The following is a 15,076-nucleotide window of genomic DNA, read 5'->3' as shown; positions in this document are numbered from 1 at the left end:
TCAAATGTTATGGTATGTGAATATCTATGCAAACGTGTAATATAACGAAGGTGCTCGGAAAATGTAATATCTCTCGTATTGATCGGCGAGCGCGTTAACAATAAGGAAATCTGATTTATCATCAATGAGCATACATATATGTTAAATACTTGGATAAATTTTTACAGCCTTTCGTTAGCTAAACAAGCGGTGTTATCGAGAGAATGTGTAGAAGAAAAAAAATATTGGCATTCTCAGTTAGAATAATAACAGAAATAGAGCGCCGTAGGAAGTCGTTTATTGTCAGAATGACAAACCGGTAGCTTAGTCTTTAACTTGACCGATAGATCATGATAGATCTTAGTGTACAAAAAGTCATACACCACACTCGTGCAGGTGAGACGCGCGTTGGAAAGCTCGTATACCGTGTCGAATTACACAAAAACCTGCATCATCGAGGATATTTTTCAAACAGGTTATCAAACGTTGATAATGAATGATTGAAAGTATGAGGAAAACAACGCGTTCGAGATAGGATGATGCACTTGTTATTATCTATTTAACAATTAGCAATGTTCTTACGTGGCGGTGGTGATATACATTAAATTTTCTTAACTCTAATTTCAATAAAAGCCACACTCGACTCGACATTCTCCTTATCTCAGCGATGTATCTTTTATTAAAAAAATCGACCGCTTGTAAATAATAAATTTGTTAGCCCTCCCCAGACTCGCTTACATTGGTATTTCAATTGCTTTAAAATGTTAATCTTGTAGTTCGTAAAATCTCGTCACATCGTTTTAATTCAATAAAATAATAATAAAATTAAGAACGACATTGAAATTCAACAATGTCAACACCTGTAAAGATTGAAATTACAGCTCAACAATAAAGCAACAGTGCACAGAAGTTATCTAAAGAAATGTAAATTACAAAGAAATAGAAGAAAAATGAGCGTTCCATTGCTAGATGCGCGACGTTTTCACCGTCGAACTTCCGTTGTCAGGATAGAGGCACGTCGATTGGGCGTGTTACTTCCGTTTCCGCTTCCCAGTAATTTCCGGATTCTCAAGGCAGGATATATGAAAGACCACGAGGTGCTCCGTTGTTCTATAATGCAAGTCGTTCTATTCTATTACTGCGTATTTGGAGGCATTCGAAAATTGTCTGCTCGCAATACTTTTCATCGCAATTTCTACATTCGATTCCTGTATCATCGTCTACTACTATCCACAAACTCTCTACCAACTGCCAATAATCTAATTAAAGATGTTAGCGCGGAGAGAGGCGATGTTTGTTCGGCTCGATTAACGATTTTTTTTTTAAACATAAATATCAACGATTTTTCTGTACAAAAAAAAAAAAAAAAAAAATTCAAGATTTTAATTATTGCCTAAATTCTAAATTATCATAATATTACTTGGCACAAATAAATTTTCGGAACAATAAATTAAATCATTTATTTGCCAATAGTAATTAGTAACGATAAAATGGAAAATAGCTACTGCGTATTTGAAATATTTCTTCAACGTAGTACAATTTCCTTAAATTACGACTTGAGCTTTAATCGAAAACTATATAATAAAACTTTTTAAAAAAATTAACACATCCAATGAACAAACTTGAATTTTTTTTTTTTTTTTGAAAATTATCTATTATTATTTTTATTATTATTTTTAAAATTATTATTTTTTATATCAAATTGCTAAATTCTTTTAACAATTATTATTAATAATTGATATAATTAAGGTGTGTACGAATATATAGATTTTTCATTTATTCATCAGCTACAACATTTATAATTTTCAAGTTATTCATATACGCGTTTAAACAGCTCATACCTTCGAAAAATACTAATTATTATAATAAAGTAATAAGAAATCGAATTAGAATATTTTTCAAATTATAGATTATAAAATAAACTTGATTATAATTAGTATTATATAACGAATATACTTGTTATTAATAATGTCAATACATTGGCAAACTAATTGTCAAATTAATTTGGAAATACTTTCATAATTTTATATTCTAAACATAATTATTAGATTAAAATAAAAATATTTGATATCACGGGGAAAATTGCAATTGTTCATTTATGACAGTGAAACCAAAAACCCCTGACTCGGAAGTAACGTTAAAACATTGAAATTTCACATTTATCTATCTTAAGGAAAAAGATAATATTTTTTATATTAACAATCTCTAATGGTACGTTTAAAAATAAAACGTAGAAAAAAATAAAGCAGAACTGCCAAATGTCGCAGTTAATATAGATGAAAATTAATCCCGAAAAGTGATCTTACTTAACTAACATGTTCAGTTCCTCAAATCTCACGCGCCAAAGTATTGTCATATAGGATAAGCGATACTTTACTAAAGAAACGGGGAAAAGTGATATTTAAGGAGGTCTGCTACCGTTGTGTGCATGGATATGTATACACATGCGTTTCATGCAAAACCTGTTTAAAAAATACTTTTTATTCTAAAGCGATTTTACGTATGAAGGTTATGCGCTTTGATACACTAATAAAAACAAACTATTTCCATTAAAGTTAACTCAACATTTTTTTTGTAATTTACCGTCTACATACATTTTTTTATTCTATTGTCATTTAATAATATTAACTAAAATGGAATAATTTCTAAAATTTTCCATAAACGAATTTCATTGAATATTCTTTTTATAAAACTTTGTACGCGCGCGCGCGCGCGCGCACACACACACACACACACACACACACACACACATATATATACATATTGAGTCAATAAAACATACGAAAGTTTCAAGGCCAAGTTGAGGGTATATTTGATAAAGAATATTTAAATTTAATATTAATAAAAAGTATATATATATATATATAGGATAGAAAGCCATCGTGTAATTTACTTAACTCTATACAATAATTTTTTATACATAAATTGTGTATATATTTGAAATAATAATTAAGTAATTGAAGTTAACAGTTGAAGGATTATCCTATTATCTGTAATAAAATTAACCTTATAGTATATTGAAATTTTAAATACTTAACACTTTCTTCATATTGCGTTAATAAAAATGGGCAAAATATTTTATTTCAAGTATGAAAATTAATGAGACATTTATTTAAGTCACAGTAATGAATTATTAAAAAAACGTTATTGATAAATATTGGGCGAAGGTCAAACCACTTTCTTATCTTTTCATTTCGAAGCAGACAAGACCTTGGGATATCAGACTCAAATAAATAAGTAACAGAGCTACAAGATTTTTAAATTTAAAGTATTAAATTATTAAAATCATTAATCATTAACATTTTACTAAATATAAAGTATGAAATGCGATATTTTATATTCGTAAACATTGCCAGCGGATCATTTTCATTAATTCAATAGAATATTTACGTTATAAATATCTCATTCATTTTTCACTAATTGATTAGAATCTTCGTCTTTTACTTCATTCATGAATCTTCAAATACCTATGATTAAAAGTATTTATAAAATGACTCAATAACTTTTTATAATAAGTCAAGCTAATCTTTATTTCTTCGTAAGAGCATAAAAAATTACTTTATTGCTAAATAATTACCTTTACTACAGTTTAAATTTCACATTAATAAGACTTTTGATATTACACTCATTACTGAAGTGGTAACAATTTTGCTACTATAGTAATGATGATACACTAATTATGTGTTTAAATTTTATTATACAGCTGATGTAATAAATGCTTTTAAATTCATACTTTTTTCATTCTTGTACTGTTGACAAGTTTTCTACACAAATATGAAAAATTCCTCCAATTACGTTAGTTACGAAAGTAATTAAAATCGTAAGCCATCACGTAAATTACCTCGTACTAGCAAGCATTAAAAGCTCAATTGAATCTCCTCCACGTATCTCGATTAATGTTAAATCATGATTTCCTTCACCAGAATGCATTTACGTCTCAACTTTAATTAACACTTTGTCCCATTTTATTAAAAAATCCCCCGGTCTTCGATCTACCGGCTACCCTCGCCTTGAAATAATAAGGAAGATTAAAAAAGAGGAACGTGAATCGGCATTACGCACTTGTACCTGGTATCCAATGTAAGTGTAGTGTGTCGCGACCTTGAAAATCTCAAGAACGGCCAGGCCGACGGCCTACATCCATCGCCTCCTCGATTAAGCGAGGAGCGAGATGAGCAGTAAGGAGACATTAGAGCCTTCAAACGCTTCGCGATGAGTGCGCGAATATTCGAGTACCTTACATGCGCAGTTATGTAAGAGGATACGTTACATACGGCTAAAAGCGACTGGCTTTTCGCATCTTTTCTCTGCTCCACTTTGCCGATTTGTACTTTTCCGTACTGCACATCAATAAGCCATTACTTATATACATGTATATGTATATGCATATATGAGAGTAAGAGGGGTGGGGTGGGGTGGGGGTAGGGGGGGCGGAGACATTCGGCTTTAGGCGGTACTCTTGAAAATTTAAGTGCACCTGCTTTGTCGACTCTGAGTTACGACTCAAGTATCTTTAGAGACATGAATTAATCTTATTGTCTGGAGCCTTCAGAGACATCAATAGTAAATTAAACAAGTTTATTTTCAATCTAGCATTCAAGCATTAATATAACGTAATATTAACTCCCGACATTAACAAAGTCTATAAAAATAAAATTTGATTATAATTAACTACAAAAATGTTCTTTTAAACGTTCTACTTATTTATTTTTTATTTTCAAATTATTGTTGGCGCTACTTATAAAATTATGCAATACTACACAGCAGTCCATTTAAAAGTAAGTATTTACATGCTCTAAAAACTGTAAATAAAATAAGATAAGATGATATTTATTTATTCATTATTTTACAAACGAAAATGCATAGAAAGTATTATGAATAAAAATTTTTCATTAAAGATACGTAAAAAAAAAAAAAAAAAACAAATTTAACTATTAAAAGAATAAAGCTGACGAATAGAAAAATGCTTTCATAAAATATATCAATATAAAACAGAAAAGAATATTTGTATAATACGATATTACGTAGATAAATGTTATATAGAGGGTTAAATTTGTTGCATAATAAGCATATCCACAATGTACTATTTATTTGTTTGCTACCGAAGAAATTTTCATACATTTCTAATTAAAAAGACCGCATTCATTTGCAGATTTGATATAGAACATACTTTTGATAAACATAGTTTTGATATAATTGAACAATTGGCAAGGCCATTGTATTAACCAGTCCTTTCGTTCGATTATAAAAATGGAAAATGTATTTATTAAAAGTGTTAGTGGAGATGCTTGCACGTGAATGAATATGAATTGAATTGCAAACAATCAATTTTGTCATTTTATTACCGTCCACACCCCCTCATCGCAATAAAACAGATAAAGTGCATCTTGTGCTTTTGTTTCCATATGCCTCAAATTGACTATTTTTTTAAAACAAAAATGAATGAAGAATTTTAAACCAGAAAAGTATATAAAAATTCGTCTTAATGAATAGAATTCATGTATATTTCATGATGAATTTATGAAATTTATCTATGGTAAGAGACAGAAAGAAAGCCATTGGCATGTAAGAATAAAATTAAAATCCTATTTCTCTCAATTTTCACTTAAAAACTACGAGTTTTGTTATTTTGTACTTCATTATAATATGCCGTCGATAAATCGTAAATATATTTTGTAGAATCACGAATATTTTTTATGACTTTTTATACAATGAATGCATGTCAAGGCGAATTCGTTAAGATCATAAGACTTTTCATCCCTTGAAGGTCATGTCCTAATATAAGCGTATTACAAAGATAAATCGCTAATTTAAATTGTTGGTATTAGTAGTTATAAAGCGAGAATCAATGTCTTAAAGTTAATAATCAATTTAAATTTAACTCCGCATTTGCTAGAAAGAAGGAAACAAAGTATTACATCAACATATTAAAAATTTCAAGCGCTACCTACCTTACAACTGAAAAATGGGTGAATTTATTATTCTAAGTATGGAAACAATAATAACAATTCTTAACAAAAACTTCTTAAACCTTTAAAGAATGCGATCTTAATAGTATATACTTTATCTTATTTAGATTTCGACATAATAAGTAGGCAAGTACAAAAGAATAAATTTATAAATTTATAAAATAAAATAAAATAAAATCCATACTCATGAAAATCCAAAAAAATTTTGACTCGCTATTATCTAGGATGGATGATATCATGAGATAAAACTTGACGAAATTGTATTCATAAGAATACCTACGTATATTTGTAATTACACGAGTTGAAGTTTATCAAGCGTATGAAGCGTAAAGTTAACAAAAACAATATAATAATTATAACAAACGCCTTTTAATGGCAAGCAATTATAGTCATTTTTACAATTTATGTATTCACATGAAAGGATTTTATTATCTTCTGCATACATCAATGAGTAAAAATTTTCAATTTTATGTCTAATTTATGATCCGATTGTACATGGACTTAGAAGTAAAATAAAATTTCTTAAACGTATTTGTATTTATTATAGAACACTGCAACAAATACCAATTGTATAACGACGTTTATTAAGCGCCTTAGGAACAAGTTAAATTAAAAAAAAAAAAAAAAAAAAAAAAAAAAAAAAAAAAAAAAAAAAAAAAAAAAAAAAAAAAAAAATTGCATAAGATCTCGGTACAATTTCTCCTTACAATTTAATTCATTGTTTCGATTAAAAAATTTGATTTAGACTTTTAAGAATTGTAGATCTAAATTTATGTCAATAATCATATTCACATTTAAAGTGGTTTATTCGATAGATTTTGAAATATTAGAGCGTTTGTCTCTTCCTCTAATTCTTTCCAAACGATGTATGATTTCATTGGAAAATTGAACAAATTATGAACAACACGATAAATACCGATTAAATTTAAAATTGTAAATTGTCTAAAATAATGAATTATTAGATAGGATAGACATTAAAAATTTTGTAAGAAATTAAAATGACAATATAATACTAAAGTAGTCGTAACTATATTTACTTAATTAGATAATATTCAATAGGGAAAAATACTGGCTATCAAGATTGAAATTAGTAATTATGTATATAAATAGAATAATCATAAACAAAATGAGTCAATTAGAAATTGAAAAAGTCACTCTTGACTCGTATAATGAGAATTTGATAAAAATGATGCGCGAACATATTTAATAATAGATATAAGAATTAATAAAAAAAAATTATAAAGAGCCTAGGCTCGATGATGATTTAGAACATCAGTTTAAATTATTTGTAACTAAAAGTAAATAGATTCGCCCAACTCAAATAAAAGCGATCCTCTTCTTATCGCCATCAAAGCGATGAGATTGATTAAAGTGAAGGTAAAGTAGCATTGGGCACATAATGGATGAATTTAAACGAATGAATTTACATGACTAAGGATCAACGCTCCGTTACAGACAATCAAGAATTTTTATTCTTCACTTAGTAATCCATCCGTGTGCCTCCGAGCTTCGGAGAGCTCTGAAACCCGAGTAATCAAAGGTCGCAAAGTTATGAGCGACAATATATGTAATAATGACGAGTACTCACCAAAACGTCGTAGCAGATCTCGCGGAGCTCCTTCTCGACCTTTTCCCGGTACTCCTTCGCCATTTGCTGTTTGCGCTCGGAGCCTTCGGTTTTCTGCTCGATCGAGGAAATGACCCGCCACGAGCTGCGCCTCGCCCCGACGACGTTCTTGTAGGCGACCGACAGCAGGTTCCTCTCCTCGTTCGAGAGCTCGACGCCCGTCTCGGTCACGGACTTCATCGCCGTCGCCATGTCATCGTATCTCTCCGCCTGCTCGGCAAGCTTCGCACGCTGCACTAATTCCTCTTTGTCTACGGACATTGTGTCGGCTGTAATTTAACAAACAATCATCCATCAATATTGGTTATGCTTTAATCGGTTGTTGTGGGAGTTATAATTTTCGATCGCTGACTCGCTAAGGTTCGTTCGTTTTGGTGTTACTTTGTGGTTGCCGAAGCCAACTACGGCGCCGTATCAAATGTTTTGTAATTAAAATTATTCCTCAAAAGTATTGGCAAATGTTACTTTGTGATGCAACTGAGATCACTTTCATTAATTTAATGTAATATAATGAATTTTTTTGTTTTTGTTTTTGTTTAATGATTTATCTTAAAGTCGATCCGTGTATCACAATTTGTGCGATTGTCGTTGACGTATTTTATTGGCTAAATGCTATTTTTAACCACATATTGTTACAAAACTGTTACGCTCGTCCTTGCAAATGCACGTTTCATCTACTTTTCTACTTTTAATGTATATATTACAATACAATCGGGGCACGCCAACACGCTGAATCCATTGCATAATACATGCGGATATTAATCTGACACTCCATGAAAGAGTTAAAATCCAATCATATTACATTTCTTTTATATCTGTAAACCCATAAAAATAAAGCATATCAATGATGTTTATGAAGCCATAGTATAAGTTAAACAATTAAATGCATTATCTTTGTTTTTTGTTTGTTTGTTTTTTTTTCTTTTTTTTCAGCAAATTTGGTATTTTGTCGTCATTGATGTTTTTAATTTATACATGACTTTGGTAATAAATAGCTTTAGGGTTCTGTGCGACGAAACTGTTTCAAAAAACACTACAACTTATGCTCAATATTCCGATATTTACTACGCAATTTGCAGAAAAAAAAAAGTTATTACAATAAATTGACATTACCGAAACAAGTGAAAGGTCCTTGTCACAAAGTGTCCTTGTTGAAAAGTGTTGAAAAATGAATTAATTATGAAAAATTAATTTTATATTTATTAATGCTCGAAGACAAGTCATCGTTGAAGACAGTTTTATAGTAAATTTCATCTGTTCGACACACTTTATAGTCAAACGCGGCTAATGAAATTAAATGACCCAATAAATAAGTAATTCTAATCGATCTGAGTCAAATTAAACGAGATAATACAACATACGTACACTCACCCCACAATTACGTCCATGTGACCCTATGTCGAGCAGAGATTTTAATCACTAATGAATCGACAGCTTTCATAAAGAATAAAAATGCATGCATCGTCCCAAGAATTTCTGAGTATTGTTTAAATACCCTTCAATGCTAATCATTAATTGATAAAAATTTGTTTGGCCTTTCTCTTGTCCGCTTGTCAACGTGCGAAACATAAATATATACTAAGGGTCGCGTAAGTGTAGGCGAACGTAGTGAAGAGTTGTTTTTTTTTCACTCCATCGACCGGCTTAGCTGCTATTGGAGCAAAGCTCGCCACATGTTACTATCTTTCTCTCGATTACTAGATTTTCACGCATTTCCACACGAATGCTTATATAAACAAAATCTGGACGTGCAGTCTTGTAAATTAATTTAAAAATTATATGATAAATTTTATTGATAATTGATGATAACGGATGATGCGAGGAAGCAGCTTTTCATAATGTATATTTCATTTGATATCATAAATACCGCCATCGAATCACTGATAAGTTCAATCGTTGTGAAATGAATTTTAAAAGAACTAGAAATTTAGTAGCAATGTGTTTTAGCAATGGAAATCTGACACTGAACGAGCGTTGAAATGCCCGATTTCTGTATCGCATCTGTAAAGGTGTCAAATATCATAAATAGGCTGACGATTTCCGCCGAGCTTCTTCGTATTTATATAGTTTTTTTTCTTCTTATTTTTTTACATCTGCTCAAGGTTGCCTTCAACCATCAGAATTTAATTGAAAGACAAATAATTTAACGATTCCTACAAACTTAAATCCATCCGTATTTCAACATCAAGTCGAGATCCTGTTATTCGGATGATGCTCAATGTTACCTAATTCCTATTTATGTGCCTATTAAAAAGCCAGACTTTTTAATTATAAATACGTAAGCGAAACTAAGTTCACGCTATTGGATTTAAAAATTATATTCTAAATAACGATATTGAATATAAGGGTTATTACAATGATGAAATTTAACTGACTATGATTTGATAGTTTTGGTATTACCATAAACGACATTTAATTGATGCCGATCTACAGGATAATATTTATTTTATACTAACATTATCACTCGTAAAAACCAATATCTATTACACGTCTGAGTATTTTAAATGATTTGAATAGCAATAAATGTAATAAATAATAGTCTGTTATTTTAATTGCAATATTTTTACCTTATTTAAACATTAAATAATACAATCAATATCGAGCGTATGATAATTGGATTAATTTTTTAAACTTTCAATGTGTCGCCCAAACTCATGAAGAAATTTGAAAATATACAAATTTTTTCTTAATATTAGAGCTTGATGACATTCAATCTCAATCAAATGCCGTTTCTTTTTTTCTGCAATAAAACACATAAGTGCTAAAATTTCATATAAAACAGTATCACACAATTGTTTACGAAATGCTTACTTGCAATTCCATTTTTACTCATGCCTCTCAAAACATATGGAAGATAAAACAAAAACAAAAAAAAAACTTGATGTCTTATGGTAATCATAATTAAACTGGTGATTGTTTTAACATTCATATGAAAATAAATAAATAACTCTAATTGTTAAACAAAGTGACGACAAATGTTGACATATACATACAAGCATAACTTAATTGATTATTTCTTAATAAATGGTTGTGATGAAAGTTATTTTTCATGATTCCATAATAAATAAAGTAGACGTCCGGAATATGATTAAATTCATTCTATTATTCCATTATTAACTAATATATAATCTATAACTAATAATATAATAATAAATAATACATAATCAATCATTTCTCTTAATTTAAACGAGAAAAAAACATGATTAATAATTTTAGATTTTATAGATAAAAGTAAAATAAAATAATTAATAGATAATATAGATTAAACTTATGAAAATAGTGATTTTCGAATTGTCCTGAATCTTTATATATATATATATATTTGTCTTAATTAATATAATACGTTCACTATTGAGTGCAATACCGACAATACAATGGCTAGTCAAAATTTGTCATGTATAATTGTAAATTGAATGTTTGCGCATAAATATTTTATCGATCGAAATGTACACAAAACTACAAATACTTTGGTAATCACTTTAATAACATTCCAATTCCTGATAAGAAAAGTTATTTGGAGTTATAAACTATAATTCGTCGGCTATTTTATAATTAAATTCGTCTGTAAAGAAAACAAAACCGCTTGAGTTAACAGTAAAATTCTTCTTTACGTCAAGTAACCAAGTCGTAATGTGGTACTTCGTACTACCTTCGTATAAATCAATTGAATTGTTTGTTTATTATAATAGGAATAAAAGTATTCTAAAAAAAAATTCAATATATCATTATTACAACAACTAGCATTGCTATTTTGCAAAGATGAAAAATTTACAATTTGAAAAATAATAAAATTATCAAATTCGATAATATATAAAAGATCCACCGATATATGTAATATATGTAATATATATGTTTGGCTCTAATTGATGATGATATTCAATATATTCAATGTATCTCATATTTAATGTAATTATCTCCGATAATTGCCTACTTTAAACATCTAATTAATTATATTTTAAAATTAATTAATATTATATTAATTAATTAATATTATATTATATTATATTAATTAATTAATTATATTGAGAAATAAACAAATGAAACGCACATTACAAATAATCATTTGAAAGAAATATATTAAAATATAATTCAAAATAGTAAATATTTTATAACTAAACAGGAAAATGTAATGAAATATATATATATATATATTTGATATCAAACCTATTACATTATATCTTATTACACATTATTCGAAAAATTATAAAGCATTAATTCTTTTTCAACATTAATCTTTCACGTAAGTAAACAAAATGCTTATAAAAGAAAAAATTTTCGTCTCCATAAATAAATGCATTTTAAATTTATCATCCTTACGAAAGTCTTAAGTAAAGAGATAAATTAATATTTGCATTGCTGAAATATAAAAGATAACAAATGTTTTAAACTTTCTTCTGAAAAGCATTTTTTGTTGCATGTTTCACGTATACAGATTACTATCTGCTGAGTTTGTGTTAATACATACGAACACAATAAATTAAGAATATTTTACTAAGTTGCGATTACAATTGAATACAATTCAATGCATACAATCGAATTAACTCGTGTAACTGTAATTGCTATATTAATTCGTTACTACAAAATTTATTGCATTGAACATAAGAAATTGAAGTTAGTATGATGGTCCTCCACATTTAGAAATAATCTAAGTAAAAAGTACATTTGGTAATTAAAAAATAAAATTAATATAGTTTTATTGAATGTTCATTTTACTTTAAAATATCAAAATTTTGCTTAACCGTTTCGATATACATATTAACAGTTTACAAAAAATCTATGGTAAAATACGTTATATTAATTATTGCGAAATTATTACATATGCTTCGAAATAATCGAGGACACTTAGGGATTTGGGCGGAAGGCAAGGTCATGATTAAAAATAGTTGCGTTTAAAAAATATAATACAATACGTAAAAACTGCTAACTAAAATAGGCAAAATGATATATATAAAAAGTGGCGATGACATTTCGCACATACATTGGGGTGGGGGGGGGGAGAGATATCGTAAGCCTACATCTTTCTCTTCTAAGTTTAACACCGATAAGATATACGTTACATACGAGATAGACCACGAAATACCAAGGTAAAAAAGATAACACAGATTTTCAAATTTTTATACACAGACTAATAAATAGTACGAAATTCTAAATAGAAAACATTTTGTTAAAACAAAGTTTTTCAAGTTCCAATTATAAAATGTCGAGTAGGAAATAGTTAAAATAAAAATAATAATGAATTAAGTCTTAGGAAACAACATCGAATGATAATTATTTGGAATTTGCAATAGAGTTAACGAAGAAAAAAGTTGCACTTAAAGTTCGTTCATTTTAATAACGTCGTTAAATAAAGAAATATTAAAATTTGAAAAAATTATTTATTGCGCACGATATTCTTATTCCATTCAAATTTATATGGGCAAATATATAATGATCTACATAGAAAATAACATAAATAGTATCCACGATTGACCTACCTCTTTTGAATTATAAATTTTAATACTACGGAAAAGTATAAGAAGCATTTTCCACATGCAAGGATTTTAATATAGAAATAACGAAATGATGACGTGAAATAAAAATATGTTAAATAAATGTCGAATAAGTCGTGCGATATTATGTTCGAAATAAGTAAATACGATTATTAATATTTAATAAATTAATGTAGACTTGATCGGAACTAAGATAATATCAGTATTCTGTAGAACGTAGGCCATTGGCAATATGAAATATCATAATTTTTAGTTAATAACAATACTTCGTTGAGCAAAATAGCATACAATTAATGAAACAATAATCAAAAGACAATCGAGAAATAGATCATTGGAAAGTTGATGGAATTAATTGCGTGCATTCGGACAAACTCAGAATCGAATACGTTAAATAAAGAAAAAACCTGTTATTGCGTGCAAGCGATGAGGATAAGGAAAAATTGCGAGCCTTAAACAAGGACAACTAGCAACTACGTATGCCAGAAAAGAAAATAATAAAAAGGGCAGAATGAAACTTCCGTCCCCTTTTTCTTTAGTGTACGTAAAAACGCAAGTGGTATGGCATTAAGGCGGGGCTTCCAACCTAAAAAGTTTATTTTAGAACACAAACTAAAGACACGTGCCTAGAGGCGACGTGAATGCAAAAAAATGGAGAGGAGGGCTAACTCTAGAGTAACCATGAGCGGCGAACTACGACTCACCAATTCTATTGCTCTGTCTGCCCCCCCCCCACCCATCTCTCTCTCTCTCTCTCTCTCTCTCTCTCTCGCTCCCTTTCCTTTCCCTTTCCTCTCATCTCATCTCTTCGCCTCTCCACTCCACTCCACTCCACCTCATCGTCCTCATGCTCGTCTTCCCGAATTTATCCGTCTCTAGTTCTCTTTGGCTCACGCGCTCTTCCTCCTTCGGGTCGAGACATAGTCAAACGTCCAAGATTAGATTAACGCTAGCGAGTGAGAGAGCAAGTGTGAGAAGTCTAGTGGATCTCGGTACTTATCTCGAGATCTTTCCTCATTCACAGAGGGCTTAAAAACAAGGAAAGAGCCATTCATCCTCGATCTTTTGCCTCTCGTTTGCAACTGCGCACAAATATTCTCTTTAATTACAAGATATCAAGGACTTTATAGGGAAACAAGGGACGATCGATGGCATGAAATTTCATTGCTCTATGTGGAAATAAATGACGACGATCGAACGCTTAAGACATCAAATGTGTCACGCTTGTCTTTGGGAAAATTTATTCGTCGTGGCTGTTGGAGATACTAGTCGTCCAAGCCTGTTATTACAATGATGTACAGTAATAATCGACATTACAGTAACAATCTGGAAATTCACTTCCGGGATTACCGAGAATTTACCATACCGTCCGAATTATAATTACGATACTTTGTGACAAATGCGACTCTTCCAATCGACGAGACATGGCTGAAAATATTTGTTCATCGAATTAACAATTCGATACTCTTCACCGTGAACACATCCGTTTCCCCACTACACGAACATTATTCCACTTAATCGTGCACTATATACAGCCGCAAGTACCAATGTACCTATAGCCAAGCTCATGTTTTCTGTACTGTTTTTGTTTACTACATTCATACCAAACCGCTCCAATATATCCCGAGTCTTTAAAATTTGCTCAAACGGTGTACTATAATTTCTAAAGAATTTATTTAAAATAACAATTGCTTTTATTTTTAATAGAGTCGATGACCCCTAAGTACAAAATAAAATATAGTAAAATGGTAAGAGAATTTCGTTCCGTTACACTTTTTATACCAACCATCACTACTTAATAACAATTACAACATTAAAAATATCATATTATAGTGTCAGAATATTCAATTGCAATTAACGAGCACTGTAGAATGAAAAATTGGAATTATCGTGCATTAATTAAAACGATAGTCCTCTTTAAGTATTTTCAGTTTACTCGAAAGTGTAATTATTCGTTGCGATTTTTTTTTTATCCACTACAATGTATAACACATGTATGCTAATTATAATAAAAA

The 15,076-nt window shown here is 29.7% G+C and overlaps 1 protein-coding gene across 3 annotated transcripts in view; it reads right to left on the bottom strand.

Annotated features, from left to right (window-relative positions):
- 14-3-3zeta (tyrosine 3-monooxygenase/tryptophan 5-monooxygenase activation protein zeta) overlaps positions 1-15,076 on the bottom strand; it is a 60,853-nt gene that overhangs the window by 6,565 nt on the left and 39,212 nt on the right. For all 3 annotated transcript variants that reach the window (XM_011500733.1, XM_011500732.1, XM_011500734.1), the window contains exon 2: positions 7,537-7,844. In XM_011500733.1, the coding sequence (XP_011499035.1) occupies positions 7,537-7,836 (300 nt within the window). In that variant the 5' untranslated portion in view covers positions 7,837-7,844. The remainder of the gene's footprint in view (positions 1-7,536; positions 7,845-15,076) is intronic.

Source organism: Ceratosolen solmsi, unplaced genomic scaffold (assembly GCF_000503995.2).
Source record: "Ceratosolen solmsi marchali unplaced genomic scaffold, CerSol_1.0 scaffold27, whole genome shotgun sequence".
Classification (NCBI taxonomy): Eukaryota; Metazoa; Arthropoda; class Insecta; order Hymenoptera; family Agaonidae; genus Ceratosolen; species Ceratosolen solmsi.
The sequence above is the reverse complement of the archived record's forward strand: the minus strand, read 5'-3'. Positions and strand labels throughout refer to the sequence as shown.